Source organism: Triticum aestivum, chromosome 7D, assembly GCF_018294505.1.
Source record: "Triticum aestivum cultivar Chinese Spring chromosome 7D, IWGSC CS RefSeq v2.1, whole genome shotgun sequence".
NCBI lineage: Eukaryota > Viridiplantae > Streptophyta > Magnoliopsida > Poales > Poaceae > Triticum > Triticum aestivum.
This window is the reverse complement of record NC_057814.1, coordinates 629,208,911-629,223,199: the sequence shown is the minus strand read 5'-3', so window position 1 is coordinate 629,223,199 and position 14,289 is coordinate 629,208,911. Positions and strand designations below refer to the sequence as shown.

The 14,289-nt window shown below is 50.0% G+C and overlaps 2 protein-coding genes across 2 annotated transcripts; one reads left to right on the top strand and one right to left on the bottom strand.

Annotated features, from left to right (window-relative positions):
- Positions 1-1,299: 1,299 nt before the first annotated feature.
- Positions 1,300-4,872, bottom strand: LOC123171299 (phospholipase D alpha 2). The gene is made up of 3 exons (XM_044588862.1): positions 4,618-4,872; positions 2,132-4,061; positions 1,300-2,037 (listed from the first exon to the last, which is right to left on the bottom strand). The coding sequence occupies exons 1-3, from the start codon at positions 4,723-4,725 to the stop codon at positions 1,601-1,603; spliced, it is 2,475 nt and encodes an 824-aa protein (XP_044444797.1). The 5' UTR covers positions 4,726-4,872; the 3' UTR covers positions 1,300-1,600.
- Positions 4,873-6,582: 1,710 nt separating this feature from the next.
- On the top strand, positions 6,583-11,553 carry LOC123163700 (phospholipase D alpha 2). The gene is made up of 3 exons (XM_044581054.1): positions 6,583-8,040; positions 8,644-10,573; positions 10,656-11,553. Exons 1-3 carry the CDS (start codon positions 7,933-7,935, stop codon positions 11,090-11,092), a joined length of 2,475 nt encoding a protein of 824 aa, XP_044436989.1. The 5' UTR covers positions 6,583-7,932; the 3' UTR covers positions 11,093-11,553.
- The last annotated feature ends 2,736 nt before the right edge of the window (positions 11,554-14,289 follow it).

Below are 14,289 nucleotides of genomic sequence, written 5' to 3'. Positions count from 1 at the left end.
AAGTTCTGAAGCCGAGTACTGTTGTTTATAGTGTGGCTCAATGGCATGCTTTACTAATATATAGCAATGATTAGTTTAGTTTAGTAAACAGTCCAGCGGCTTTTAAATTTGCAGCCAGCGCAAGATCTGAGGCTAATGGATGCTTCACTTACTTGGGGGCAACGACTTCGACTCATGGATTGAAAATCTACAATTGACAAGGTAGTACTATAGAATCGGCTAGCCAGCTTTAGATAGCAGCCAAAGAATTAAATCTTTCAAAAGATTGCAGTAGCATCCTCTGAATAACGTACTCATTCAGCAAAGCAAATAAAGTACTACCGTGGGATGTCAGAATCCCGAGCTACCTCAACTGTTTAGTTGTTCAGTTGTGCATATACTGTAACTCAATAATTGGATGCCGCAGAATATCTGAAAGTTTTTCTGCAGAATTAATAATTTTACATGTGGAATTGTTGCATAACAGAGAGGACGGAAAGCATTGCATCTCTTTTCCGGTAACCTTTCTGCAGAGAAGAAGGCCATTGCTATTTCAATCCCTTTTCCAGAGAAATAAGGCGTGATGACTTATTCAATGCATATTTTCCGACTCCTTTTTGAATTTTAAAATGCTTACAGAGTAATATTGATATATGTTTGGGTAAGATGTATACTAGTACTACGTTGGCATGTTGTATTTGTAGGGAAAAGAATCAGTGCCCATCGCACAAACTCTGACTCAAAACCCTAGCTACGCCACTGGCTGGCAGTGGTGAGCTTATTTCTGGCTGATTTAGCCAAAACCACCTTGTACGCATACTCTTTCAAGTGGAAAAAAAAAACAGGAGAAGCATAGAAAAAGTTTCACGATATTTTTTTTGCGAATGAATGTATAACTTAATTAATAATAGCTGTTAGTTTCATCTACTCAGATGAAATACAGATCTGATTTACCTTCTGTTTTGGTTTAGCTATACCTCTAGTTTGAAGTAGAGAGAAGTTAAGACCAGACTATCAACTCGCATAACCTTATAGGGTAAACTGTAAATGTAAGCCTAAATTTAAAGAGATAGATTAACTATATGTATTGTTGTGCTCATATATCTTTGAGAAATTATACATGCAACGCTATTGGGAAACGTACATGCCCTGGTTGGAAACAATCACATATTGTTCCTTCTGTGGACAAAACACGACATCAACAGCTGAAGATAAATGGTACTCCCTCCAATCCAAAATAAGTGTCGTGGTTTTAGTTAATATTTGAACTAAAACCACAACACGACACTTACTTTGGTTCGGAGGGAGTACAATCTAGCTGTTGGCCGGAGCTATATATGAACTGCGGCGAGGACAATGTGTACACAAAGAGCTTGAGAGAGTGTTTTCTCATTTCTTCCTCCATTTATTCATGAAAGGGAAAACGTGTGAACTGCCCGCTCGCGGTACAAAGGCATGGCTCGCACAAATCGCGGTTCACGCTAACGAACTAGCTAGCAGAAAACGGGAAATAGTTTTAGGAAAATAGTAACTAAATCCTACTAGTAACTAAGAAAGCTGACGTGCCAGAATTAATCAAACACCACTACTAGCTAGGAGCAGCTAGCAAACCTGGCTCCATCTATGTGCTCATGTAATAATCGTCATGTCCAGTTGGCTTACCAAGGACGCGGGCCTCTGTGTCAGGGAAGAATTCGAATCCCGGTATCATCCAGGTTGTGCCGGCCTTGCTTACGGCGACGGGGTAGGTGAGCAGGTGGCCTGGGAGGTCGCCCGTAAGCTCGTCGCCGATGTAGAGGTTCCAGTACTCATCGGCCATCTTGTTGACCCTCCGCATGCATTCTAGGCTCCCCGGGCGGAGGAAGTCGTCGTGCGTCTTGCCGAGGTGCTCGTACCAGAGCGACATCCGGAAGCCATGGACGTGCCCTCTAGCGAGCTCGGCATCGGTGTTGATGCGGTGCGGCTGGTATGCGCCAATGGCGATCTCGGTGTCCCTGTTCCCCGCCATGGACCGCTCGTTGAGGTTGGCAGATCCGACAATGATGTACTCGTCATCAACTGAACAAGACGAGAGGTACATATTACTTAGCTATCAGGGTGATTGAAGCAATGCAATGCAAGTAGATAATAGCGGAGGAGAAATATTAGGTACCTATCATCATCTTGGAGTGAACGTAGATCATGAACCGGCGTGCGTTCTGCGCCTTGGCATAGTCCGTCCCGTCCTTTGGGATTTTCGCAGGCTGGTATTCGCCGCCCTCTGGGTTCCTCGCCTCGCGGTTCCCTAAGCAGAAGAAGGTAAGGTAGTCCCTGGGATCAGCGTCTATGTTCTTGGCCTGCAGCGCAGCGGCGATGTCGTTGTACATCATGGACATGGTCCTCCTCTGGTTGTCCAGCATCGCCTGCCTGTACATATGCGTAGGGTAGCCTTCCGACCACATGGGCACCACGACGTAGACCGCGAAGCGCTCACCGGCCTCGATCTTCCTCACGATCTTGAGCGAGAGCTCTCTAGGGATCGTGTGATTCGCCTGGACTGCCGCCGGATCTATGCCGACGCCGGACTTCCACTGGAAGGAACTGCCGATGAAGTACTGGTTCTCGATGTAGATGAAGTTCTTTGCGGCACGTATTGCGTGGATGTAGGCGTCCTGGATGCTCCTCTCGAACACATGGTGCTTGTCCTGGACGAGGCCGGCCTCGTAGGCAGCCTCCATGGAGTCGGGGAAGCCCACGGTGGCCATGTTGTCGATGGACCGGAACAGCTGCACACTCCACGCCTCCTGGTCGCCGGGGAGTGTCACCGGCAATGAGGACGGCGCGACCTTGCCCTCGATGGCTACAAGGTCGACCAGGTGCTCCTTGTCGCCGCCTTGTATCCTCCATCGCTGCTCGAAGTTGTGGAGCACGTCCCATGCCACGGGGCCCTCGACCTTGGCGTGGATGTCGTGCCATGGCTCCCTGGGCCCGCCCTTCTCGAGCGTCGCAGACTCGTCCCTGAAGTTGACTTGGTTGAAGTCCTGGCTGTGTGCCTGCCCGGTGCCCAGCGTCCTGAACAGGGAGTGGGACTGCGTGTCATAGCGTCCATAGCTCACGTCGAGGCCGCCGACGAAGCTGACGATCTGGCGGCGCCCGTCCGACGATGAAGGCAGCTCCTGGTCGAGGACGATTGCCTTCTGGTGGTGGCTGTAAAAGATGGAGTCGGTAGGCCGCTTGGCGTCGAAGATGTAGCCTCTAACGTACATGTTCCTCGGGCAGAGGACGCATTGCACGCGGCTGCCGCGGAAGTACTTGGCCGTCACCTCGTCCCTCGTGCCCAAGAGGCCGGCTTCATACAAGCCTTCAATGGAGGAGACGTCGTTCCACACAAGCAGGAGCACGTGCACGCCCTCGTTGGCCTTGCGCTTCAGGAGCTCGCCGAGGGTTTCCTGCTGGTTCCCGTCCCGCACCAGCGTGATGTGGGGGAACACCGACCAGCCGGTGATGTACACCAAATGCCGTGCATTGCTGATGGCGTCGTACAGGTCTTCCCAGCAGTGCCCGGGCTTGTAGAGCCCGCCGCCGTCGAGCTGGATCTTGGGGTCAAACTCCTCAGACGCGTGCGCGTCCTGGTACAGGGTGACCCTGCACCCCGTCCTCTGCGAGAAGAAGGTGTGGGGCACCTTGGCGCCGCCGATGCCAATGCCGCCGCCCCACGCCAGGCCTTGGTCAGCGACATCGCGGAAGTTGATCTGCACGTGTATCTTGGGCCCATCCCAGAGCTTCTTTCTGTTGGCGCCAAGGACATCGAACCAGCGGTCGATTGTCTCGTCGCTGTTGAGGAGCTCCAGAGCGGGCAGGTAGGCGCTGCCGAGGACTGTGTCATCGGCGAGGCCGAGCTGCTCGACCATGACAGAGATGACGACATCGGCGGCATGGTGGGCACAGTAGGCCCGGAGCGGCTCGTTCCATCGCGCGGTTCCAGTTGAAGGGACGGCGATGGTACGCGTCCGGGCGACGCACGCACTGCCGAGGTAGATGGCCGCGTACACCCGCGGCAGGCCCTTGCCCAAACCCGTCGTCTCTTGGACACCTTGCACAATCTATGTACGGGAATAGCTTTTAGTTAAGTGGATAATTCAGAGTGTAGGCAGACCATAGTTTTGAATAGCATGCTATGTCATTTAGCAACGGCTCTGTCAAAAGCTAAAGCGATGCTAAGCCCATTTAGCATTTCTAAAATAATAATAATAAATGAAAAAAGTATGCATGCAATCATGCATCACATGTGATATATCCCATATACTTGACATATAAATGTTCACACTAAAACATTCGAGCACTGATAAGGCATCCTAATTCAATAACCAAATTTTGCATCAATATATATAACAAGAAGGAAGAATGAGGTAGAAATTTGGGCCTCTGCGACGTGATTTTCGAAAAGCCTAGAAAGTTTTGGTCCAATAGCAGCTTATAGCGCCGCTAAATGACTCCAGATTTAGTACTACAGCAGAAAATAGCAAGTTTTAGCGGCATTTTCAATTTAGCACTAACAATGCAAAGCTTTAAAGGGAGGGCTCTTTAGTGACACTACTATAGCAAAGCTAACTTTGGTGAAAAAAATGAAAAGACCAACGAGACATCCAGCTGACGTACATTGCCGAGGAAACTGGGGACGATGCCGGTGTGGCGGGAGCGATCGTGGATGTTGTCAGCCCCCACGATGGTGGCATTGATGGTGCCGTGGAGCCGCAGATTCGCCATTGCTTGCTCCTTGGATCAGTAAGGAGAATGGGAATGAGGGATGTGGTGGTGACCGGTGAGCAAGCTGCTTCGCTTGGATGGTGTCTCAAAGGTGTTGCTAGGCAGTGGCGCAGTGCATTTATAGCCGGTACGTGTAGATTGAGAGATGGAGGCTAAGTTCATCGATTCTTGCTTCAGATCAGATCTGCATCCAATTACCTTGCGCCCAATTGGCCAAATGAATTATATATGTCATGTGTCAGTGCCACTTGGCTAGTTGCCTCAATCGATTCTAGGCAGTGCACCCAGTGGATCCTACTTCTGAAATTAGCAATTGGCCAATTCGAGGTGTTGCTAGGCAGTGCACTTATAGCCGCTACAGGTCCAACGAGAAAGGTGCTTCAACATGTGTGTGCGGATATTGAGGGCTGGAGGATAAAGATGCTTCAACATTAGCCAATTAGTTTATATAGGTTAATATATCTTGTGCCACTTGCATGGCTAGTTGCCTCAGTCGCACGTGCTAAACGGAGCTGTGCGGAAAGCCCCATCTTGACGCTAGCTACATCATTATCCTGTTACGCATGTGATTAAGAGCTGCAAAACTAGTTTGCTAGGACTTTGCTAATCTCGATTTGCTTCACATGCACATATTTTGCACCTTGCTTCAAGTGTAAACTGAGAGCTGGAGGCTAAGTTAAACAACTCTCACTTCAGATCTGCAGTGTCCATAAGGAGGTGCAGTCATATGGATCCTATTCATACTACCGACGCCCAATTGGCCAATTGGTTTATATGCTAATCATGTGCCACTTGGCAAGTTGCCTCAATCCCACCTGCTGCAATGATCTGTGTGTAAAGCATATCCCATCTTGAGGTTAAGTTCATCGATTCTTGCTTTCAGATCAGCCGCGTCCACAAGGATCAAGGTGCAGCTGTGGATCCTATTCAAATCACCTAGCGCCCAGTTAGCCAAGTGATTTATTGGTTAATCCATCATGTGCCACTTGCATGGCTAGATGTCATTCATCAAATACTATAGCACCCAATTGTCCAATTGGTTTATAGGTCGTCAGTCATGTGTAGTCCTGGACGCGAGCCAACTCGAGCCGAGCTCGGGCCGAGCCTGCCTGAAGCTCGCCGTTCCTCGGGCGAGCCAAGCCGAGCTCAATGCTCCGACGAGCCACAAAACGGAGCTCGGCCCGGGCTTTGCCCTAGCTCGGTGCAGCTTGGCAGGCTCGCCAAGCCTGCGTACTCCAAGTCACTGCCATGTGGGCCTTCACATGGGTGGTCGCCGACGGGAGGCGAGGAAGACGGCGGCGGCGCTCTGATGAAGCTGGGTGGTTGCCGACCGCTCGTGAGGAAGACAGCGCGACGCTCCTCGTGAACACGTGCATGCGTCGAGAAGAAGACAGGCGGCGACCAGCAAGGTCGCCGACGGCAAGCGAGGAAGACGGAGGCGGCGCTCCTCGTGGACGTACGCGAGCGCCGCGAAGAAGGAAGCCGTCGACTCCATCGGCTGCGGTGGCGAGCAGGAAGAGAACGTCGACGAGGTGGAGGAGGAAGGGTGGGCGAGCAGCGAGCCGGCGTCGGCGTCCGGCATGCTGCTGGCGGCGGCGGCGAGGTAACCCTACGGAAGCTGCTATGTCATCTCGCTCTCTTTCTCGTATCGTGCGGGCGTGGAGATGTGCAAACTGGGCCAAGGCAGCGTGCTGGCTATGGGCTGCGTCACCTGCGTGAGATAGCGTGTTGGGCTGTTTGCTAAGGGCTGCGCTGGGCTGCTCTGCCGTGCGAGCTTTGGGCTCGCGAGCCAGCCCGAGTCGAGCCTGGCTCGGCTCGAGGTGAAAACGAGCCCGATTGTGTAGCTCGGCTCGGCCTTTTTGTGTTACGGGCCGAGCCTGACTCGCTCCGAGCCGACGCAAACTCGGGCCGAGCCCAAAAGTTCGAGCTGAGCGTCCAGATTTAGTCATGTGCCACTTCCCTCAATCGCACGTGCTAAACCGAACTGTGTGGAAAGCCCCATCTTGACGCTAGCTGCATCCTTAGAGCATGGTTAATAATATAGCCAACTGCTGGCTATATGATATTACCATGTCATATATAGCCATCACTTATAGTCACTCATACAATAAGGTTAGTTATTAGGTTAAATATACCAGTACTACTCTTTCTCACATACTTTCTATCTCTTTCTTCATATTTATTGTATCGACTTAGGAGTCCACATATAGCTAGCTAGAATCTTGCATGAGAGCACACTCCCCTTAATTTTTCATGTCTCTCTCCTCCACATAGGCTAAATTGCCATGTAAGCGGACTATAAGCATGCTATTATACTTACTCTTATCCGACTTATTACAAATAAAAAAGTCTTTAACATGCTTGTTTGGCCGTTACTTTTTCAGACACATGGAAATCATTGGAAACGATCACAACCAGAATATTATTAATACATGACAAGTGCAATATTATTATTTTCACCTTAATATTCGATATATTTAGCTTTTGATGAACCTAATTGATCAGATCCATCAATGCGACGGGCATTCATAATTTTACTACACATGTGATTACGAGCTGCAAAACTAGTTTGCTAGGACTTTGGTTATCTAGCTTTGCTTCACATGCCCATATTCTGCACCTTGCTGCAAGTGTAAACTGAAAGCTGGAGGCTAAGTTAAACAACACTTACTTCAGATCTGCAGTGTCCATAAGGAGGTGCAGACATGGATCCCATTCAAACTCTGGTAGATCCTCACCAACCAAAAAAAAAAACCCGCCAGTGTGAATAGGTGCTAGGTAATTTGAATGGCAACTAGCCAAGTGGCCGGCATGCTTTCCAAGGTTTAGCACGTGTGACTGACGCAACTAGCCATGCAATCAAGTGACACATGAATAACCTATAAACCAATTGGGCGCTAGGTAATTTTGGCAACTAGCCATGCAAGTGGCACATGATGAATTAACCTATAAATCACTTGGCCATGCAAGTTGCACCTCCTTGTGAACGCTGCTGATCTGAAGCAAGAATCGATGAGCTTAGCCTCAGCTCTCAATCTAAGCATATCTGTTGAAGCATCTTTCTCCTTGGACCTGTACCGGCTATAAATGTACTCCCTAGTAACACCCTTTGTGCCACCATCCTAGTGAAGCAGCTTGCCCACCAGTCACCACCACATCCTCCATTCTCCTTAGCGTACGTCTTGAGATCCAAGGAGCTATCAAGCAATGGCGCATCTGCGGCTCCACGGCACCATCAATGCTACCATCATGGGGGCCGACAACATCCATGATCGCTCCCGCCACACCGGCATCGTCGCCAGCTTCCTTGGCAATGTACGTCCGTTCTTGATCTTTTCAGATGGCGCGCTATACCGTATGGAGTGGCATCGTACTAAGCGTTTAGCACCATTTACCGCCAGTTCGCGCTATAGCGCAATTTAGCACGTTGCTTTTGTCACTATTTAGCATAGCCTGCTATTGAAATCTTTTGTTTACACTTCACGATGAATGATTGACTTAACTAGAAGCAATTAGTTCCCGTGCTTAGATTGTGCAATGTGTATGTCTTCTTGATCTTTTCAGTTTACAAAATATATAGTTTTAATTAATGCGCTCTCTCGGGTGTTGTAGCCTTTGGAGGGGATCACACCAAACCGTTTAGCACCATTTAGCGCCGCTTTTGCCGCTATTGTTATTGGGGTGTGGCTAGGTATCAGTCAAGTCGGACTTAACCAACTCTCATTCAAGTGACATAACATGTAAAAGAAGAAACAAAATTAGAAAAAAAAAAGTTTACACGGATATCTCATGAATGTAGCATTGACTGAGACATTATGTCTCAGTTGACTAAGATTTAGCAGGACTGTTGTCATAATCCGCTATTTAAAATTTTGGTTATGAATAATGATGAACTTAACTTGCAACTCCCGTACGTAGATTGTGCAAGGTGTGCAGGAGACGACGGGTTTGGGCAAGGGCCTGTCGCGGATGTACGCGGCCATCTACCTCGGCAGCGCGTGCATCGCGCGGACGCGTACCATCGCCATCCCTGCAGCCGGAAGCGCGCGATGGAACGAGCCGCTCCGCGCCTACTGCGCCCACCACGCCGCCGACGTCGTCATCTCCATCATGATCGAGCAGCTCGGCCTCGACGATGACACGGTCCTCGGCCGCGCCTACCTGCCCGCCCGGGAGCTCCTCAATGCCAATGGCACAACAATCGACCGCTGGTTCGACGTCCTTGGCACGGACAGGACGAAGCTCCCGGATGGACCCAAGATACACGTGCAGATCAGCTTCTGCGATGTCGCTGACCAAGGCCTGGCGTGGGGCGGCGGAGTCGGCGGCGGCGTGGTGCCCCACACCTTCTTCGCGCAGAGGCCGGGGTGCAGGGTCACCCTGTACCAGGACGCGCACGCGTCTGAGGAGTTCGACCCCAAGATCCGGCTCGACGGTGGCGGGCTCTACAAGCCCGGGCACTGTTGGGAAGACATATACGACGCCATCAGCAACGCACGGCACCTCGTGTACATCACGGCCTGGTCCATGTTCCCCCACATCACGCTGGTGCGGGGCCGGGACGGCGTGCAGGAAACCCCCGGCGAGCTCCTGAAGCGCAAGGCCGGCGAGGGCGTGCACGTGCTCCTGCTCGTGTGGAACGACATCTCCTCCATTGATGGCCTGCACGAGGTCGGCGTCATGGACACGAGGGACCAGCTGACGGCCAAGTACTTCCGCGGCAGCCGCGTGCAGTGCGTCCTCTGCCCGAGGAACTGGTCCGTCAGAGGCTACATCTTGGACGCCAAGACGCCTGTCGACACGGTCGTTTACAGCCACCACCAGAAGGCCATCACCGTCGACCAGGAGCTACCTGCTTCGTCGGGGTCGAACGGGCACCGCCAGATCGTCAGCTTCCTCGGCGGCCTCGACGTGTGCAATGGACGCTACGACACGCAGTCCCACTCCCTGTTCAGGACGCTGGGCACGGGGCAGGCGCACAGCAATGACTTCAGCCAAATCAACTTCAGTGACGAGGACGCGACGCTCGACAAGGGCGGGCCCAGGACGCCATGGCACGACATCCACGCCAAGGTCGAGGGCGCCGTGGCATGGGACGTGCTCCACAATTTCGAGCAGCGGTGGAGGAAACAAGGCGGCGGCAAGGAGCACCTGGTCGACCTTGTAGCCCTCGAGGGCAAGGTCGCTCCGTCCTCATGGCCGGTGACGCTCCCCGGCGACCAGGAGGCGTGGAGTGTGCAACTGTTCCGGTCCATCGACAGCATCTCCACCTTGGGCTTCCCCGACTCCATGGAGGATGCCTATGAGGCCGGCCTCGTCCAAGACAAGCACCGAGTGTTCGAGAGGAGCATCCAGGACGCCTACATCCACGCCATACGCGCCGCAAAAAGCTTCATCTACATTGAGAACCAGTACTTCGCCGGCAGCTCCTTCCAGTGGAAAACCCACGACGGCATAGACCCGGCAGATGTCGGGGCGTGTCAGCAGATCCCCAGGGAGCTCTCACTCAAGATCGTGAGCAAGATAGAGGCCGGCGAACGCTTCGCGGTCTATGTCGTGGTGCCCATGTGGTCGGAAGGCACCCCTACGGGGCGATACAGGCAGGCAATGCTGGACAACCAAAGAAGGACAATGGCCCTAATGTATGACGACATCGCCGTTGCGCTGCAGGCCAAGAAGATCGACGCCAACCCCAGGGACTACCTTACCTTCTTCTGCTTAGGGAACCGGGAGGCCAAGAGTGAGGGCGAGCACCAGCCCGCGAAACACCCAAAGGATGGGACGGACTACGCCAGGGCGCAGAAGGCACGCCGGTTCATGATCTACGTTCACTCCAAGATGATGATAGGTACGGTACTCCATTATTATCTGCTTCCATTGCAATGCTTCATCATCTTGATTGCTAACTAAGAATGCACGTCCTCGTTCAGTTGATGACGAGTACATCATTGTGGGATCTGCCAACCTCAACGAGCGGTCCATGGCGGGGGACAGGGACAGCGAGATAGCTATTGGCGCGTACCAGCCGCACCGCATCAACACCGATGCCGAGCTCGCCAAGGGGCACGTCCATGGCTTCCGGATGTCGCTGTGGTACGAGCACCTCGGCAAGACGCACGACGACTTCCTCCGCCCGGGGAGCCTAGAGTGCGTGCGGATGGTCAACAAGATGGCCGATGAGTGCTGGAACCTCTACGTCGGCGACCAGCTCAAGGACGACCTCCCAGGCCACCTCCTCACCTACCCCGTCGCCGTAAGCAAGGCCGGCACGGTCTCGACGCTCAAGGGGTTTGAATTCTTCCCTGACACGAAGGCTCGCGTGCTTGGTAAGCCGACTGGAATAAGTGACTATTTTATGAGCATATAGATCCAGGTTTGCTGCTCCTAGTCCTAGCTAGTGTTGCTTAATCCTGGCACCTCAGCTGTCTTAGTTAGGATCTAGTGATTTTCTTAAAATTGTTTCCCATTTTCTGTTAGCTAGTTTGCTAGCGTGAGCCCCGATTTGTGCGAGCGAGCTGCTCGCATGTTCTGAGTCCTTGGGATGGCGCGGAGAGATCGGACATGAGCACGATCAGCACGATCGTTTTCTCTTTGAATAAATGGTGGAAGAAATCAAAAACGTTGCAGACATTTATGCAGCGCAAAAACACTCTCTTGAGATCTCTATGTATACATTGTCCTCGCCGTAGTTCATAGCTTCGACCAACAGCTAGATAGTGGCATGTTATCTTCACCTAGCTGTTCATGTCCTGTTTTAACCACAGGAGAAACAATATGTAATTGAGTTTGATTGTGAACTTTATTCGAATAAAATTTCATTCTAGCCCATTCTGTGGACGAATTATATGTCAACAAGGGTCTCAAAGCGCTAGAAAACCTTTTCTGATGAGCAAGGCAGCAAGCAAATGCAAAATTGACTGGTTCATAAGAAAAACTAGGCCGAATACAAACATGAAAATAAAAACGACGCTGTCAAAAATAGACCACCACTTCCTAACATGACATCAACCCTATGCAATTGTAAGCAAGATCTTTGAAGACACCTTCAAGAAGGAAAAACGGTGTCCAAGGATACCGACGTCACCGGCATTCGCCCCCGTCGATCAATAAGCTTAGCCTAGACCCACGCACGACCGCCCAACCGAACATTGGGAAATGTCCTGTCTAGACAACAACCTCCAACGCCACTCCCTTCTAACCGGCCACAACCTAGTAGAAGTACTCTTCGAGAATGCCTCCAAGAGAAGGAGGACGCTCACAGGAGCCAACATCACTGGCAAAGACGTGTCCAAGAACAAGGCTTTCGCCTAGAGCCTTATACCCCACCACCTTTGGCTGGCCAATTCTCCAGTCTGCCTTGGCAATTATGAATTTTCAATTTGTGGGTCAAAGTCTTTGCCCCGTCAAAGCATCCGTTGAGAGAAACAAAGCCTCAAATCTTGCGTTGGCCGCCAATTCAAAAGGCGCTGGACTATTTACACCCTAATAAACTAAACTAATCACTATCAGTAAAGCATCTTGAAACAGGCTTTCACCCCATTTTATATATAAAGCCACAACAGGACAAGGTACATGGTTGAACGATACAAGATGATGAGGTCCTCTTACAAAATCGATCCCAGATAATCGACATACGCAAACTACGCAACCGAAAGAGGATAGAGGATTACCTCTATTGTCAGTAAAGCATCTCATGAAGCAACAATGTAGAAAACAATATTATTTCTATTTCCGTCAAAAAAATACGCCTACTCGGCTTGAGATCCACGGCCTTCAAAGCCCGTGCACGCGACAACGCTTAAGAGCAAATATAATAAGATGATGTAAGCGGGCTATAAGAATTTAAATAATATATTCTTGCTGAGTTGTAGGAGAGAGAAGAGACATGTTGTAGATTAACAGCCAGCTGCAGCGCATGCTACTAGACACTTTGTGAGAGTGAAAGGTGGACCATAGTTATACATATTTATAGCTAACTACTAGAACATAGTTAATAGTACATCCAACTGCTGGCTATATGGTGTTGACATGTCACCTATAGTCAAGGTCATAGCCGGCAAGTACAATAGCTGGATATAAATATGTACTCCCTCCATCCTTGAAAGAGTGTATTTACAACTTTGTTGAAAAGTCAAACTTTTTTATGTTTGATCATATTTATACAATAATAGGCCAACATTTATGCCATCAAATTAGTAGCATTAGCGAATCAACCTGTGGTTGGGATGGTTAGGTGGACAGTGGTATCCCCAGCCCACCTATGGTTGGGATGGTTTAGTTTGCTAGTTTTGCTTCATTCATACATTAATGAGACAAACTTACATTAATTCATTCTTTAAGCTATCGTCAGTGGAAAGTTAGATCTAAGAATCAAAAGAAGGGCTTCCCCCTTCCGATTTTCATTAAGGAAAACCATAATGTTCGAAACTACAGTGAAAAAGAAAACGACTGACTCCTCCCAGCTCCAGCAAATCCCAGGAGGAAATGTTTTCAGAACTAGGATGAGACGGCCTAAACCGAGCAAACTACTACATCAAACTTGTTTTTAATATCATACATTCATCCAGGCTAAGGGCCTCAAACTCCAAAAGATAACCACTAGAAGATAGGTAGCCAAATGAAGTCTGTCAGCCATCGCAGAGAGGAGCTTTTTTTCATTCCAGTCGAGCCACATTGATCCTCCACCCTTGTGAGGCTGCATAGACCTCACTTGCTACTCGTTCTAGTAGTTTTGCCCCCAGCTCCAGTGCCTTTCTTCGTTGCTACTTTATCTGCAAAATAGACCAATGAAAGTGCGTTAAGTCGACTAGAGGGGGGGGGGGTGAATAGGCGATTTTTATGAATTCTTCACCGAGGAATTTCAGGGTGAGGAAATTCCTAAGCGAAGAACTACTTGCAGCGGAATAAGTACTCAGATGCATACATGACATAACATAAACATGGACATCATGATGAAATGAAAACAGACACAGAGTACAGGAAGCGTAAGCACAGGATAATACAGGATGAAGACAAACAGACTGAAGAAATTGAACTGAGGAAATTGAGAAAGTCTTAAATCAAAGTCTTCAAACAGATATGAACAAGCACACAACACAGTAATGAGGAAATGAAAGAGTTGAAGAAATAGAACCATTAGGCTTGGTGAAGACAATGATTTGGTAGACCAGTTCCAACTATTGTGACAGTTGTACGTCTGGTTGGAGCGGCTAGGTATTTAAACCTGAGGACACACAGTCCTCACCGTATTCTCCTTGAGTTAAGGTCACACAGACCTCGCCCAATCACTCGTGGTAAGTCTTTAGGGGACTTCCAAACCTTCACAAACTCGGTCACTCGGCGATCCACAATTTCCTCTTGAATGCTCTAGACCATGACGCCTAACCGTCTGGAAGATGCACAGTCTTTAAAGGTAACAAGCGTCGGATCCACGCAGGATCAATCTCTTCAGTGATGCTCAATCACTTTGGGTTTGTAGGTGTTTGGGTTTGGGTTTTACTCACTTGATGATTTTCGCTCAAAGTCCTCGGAGGATGGGATGCTCTCAAATGACAAGTGTCAGTT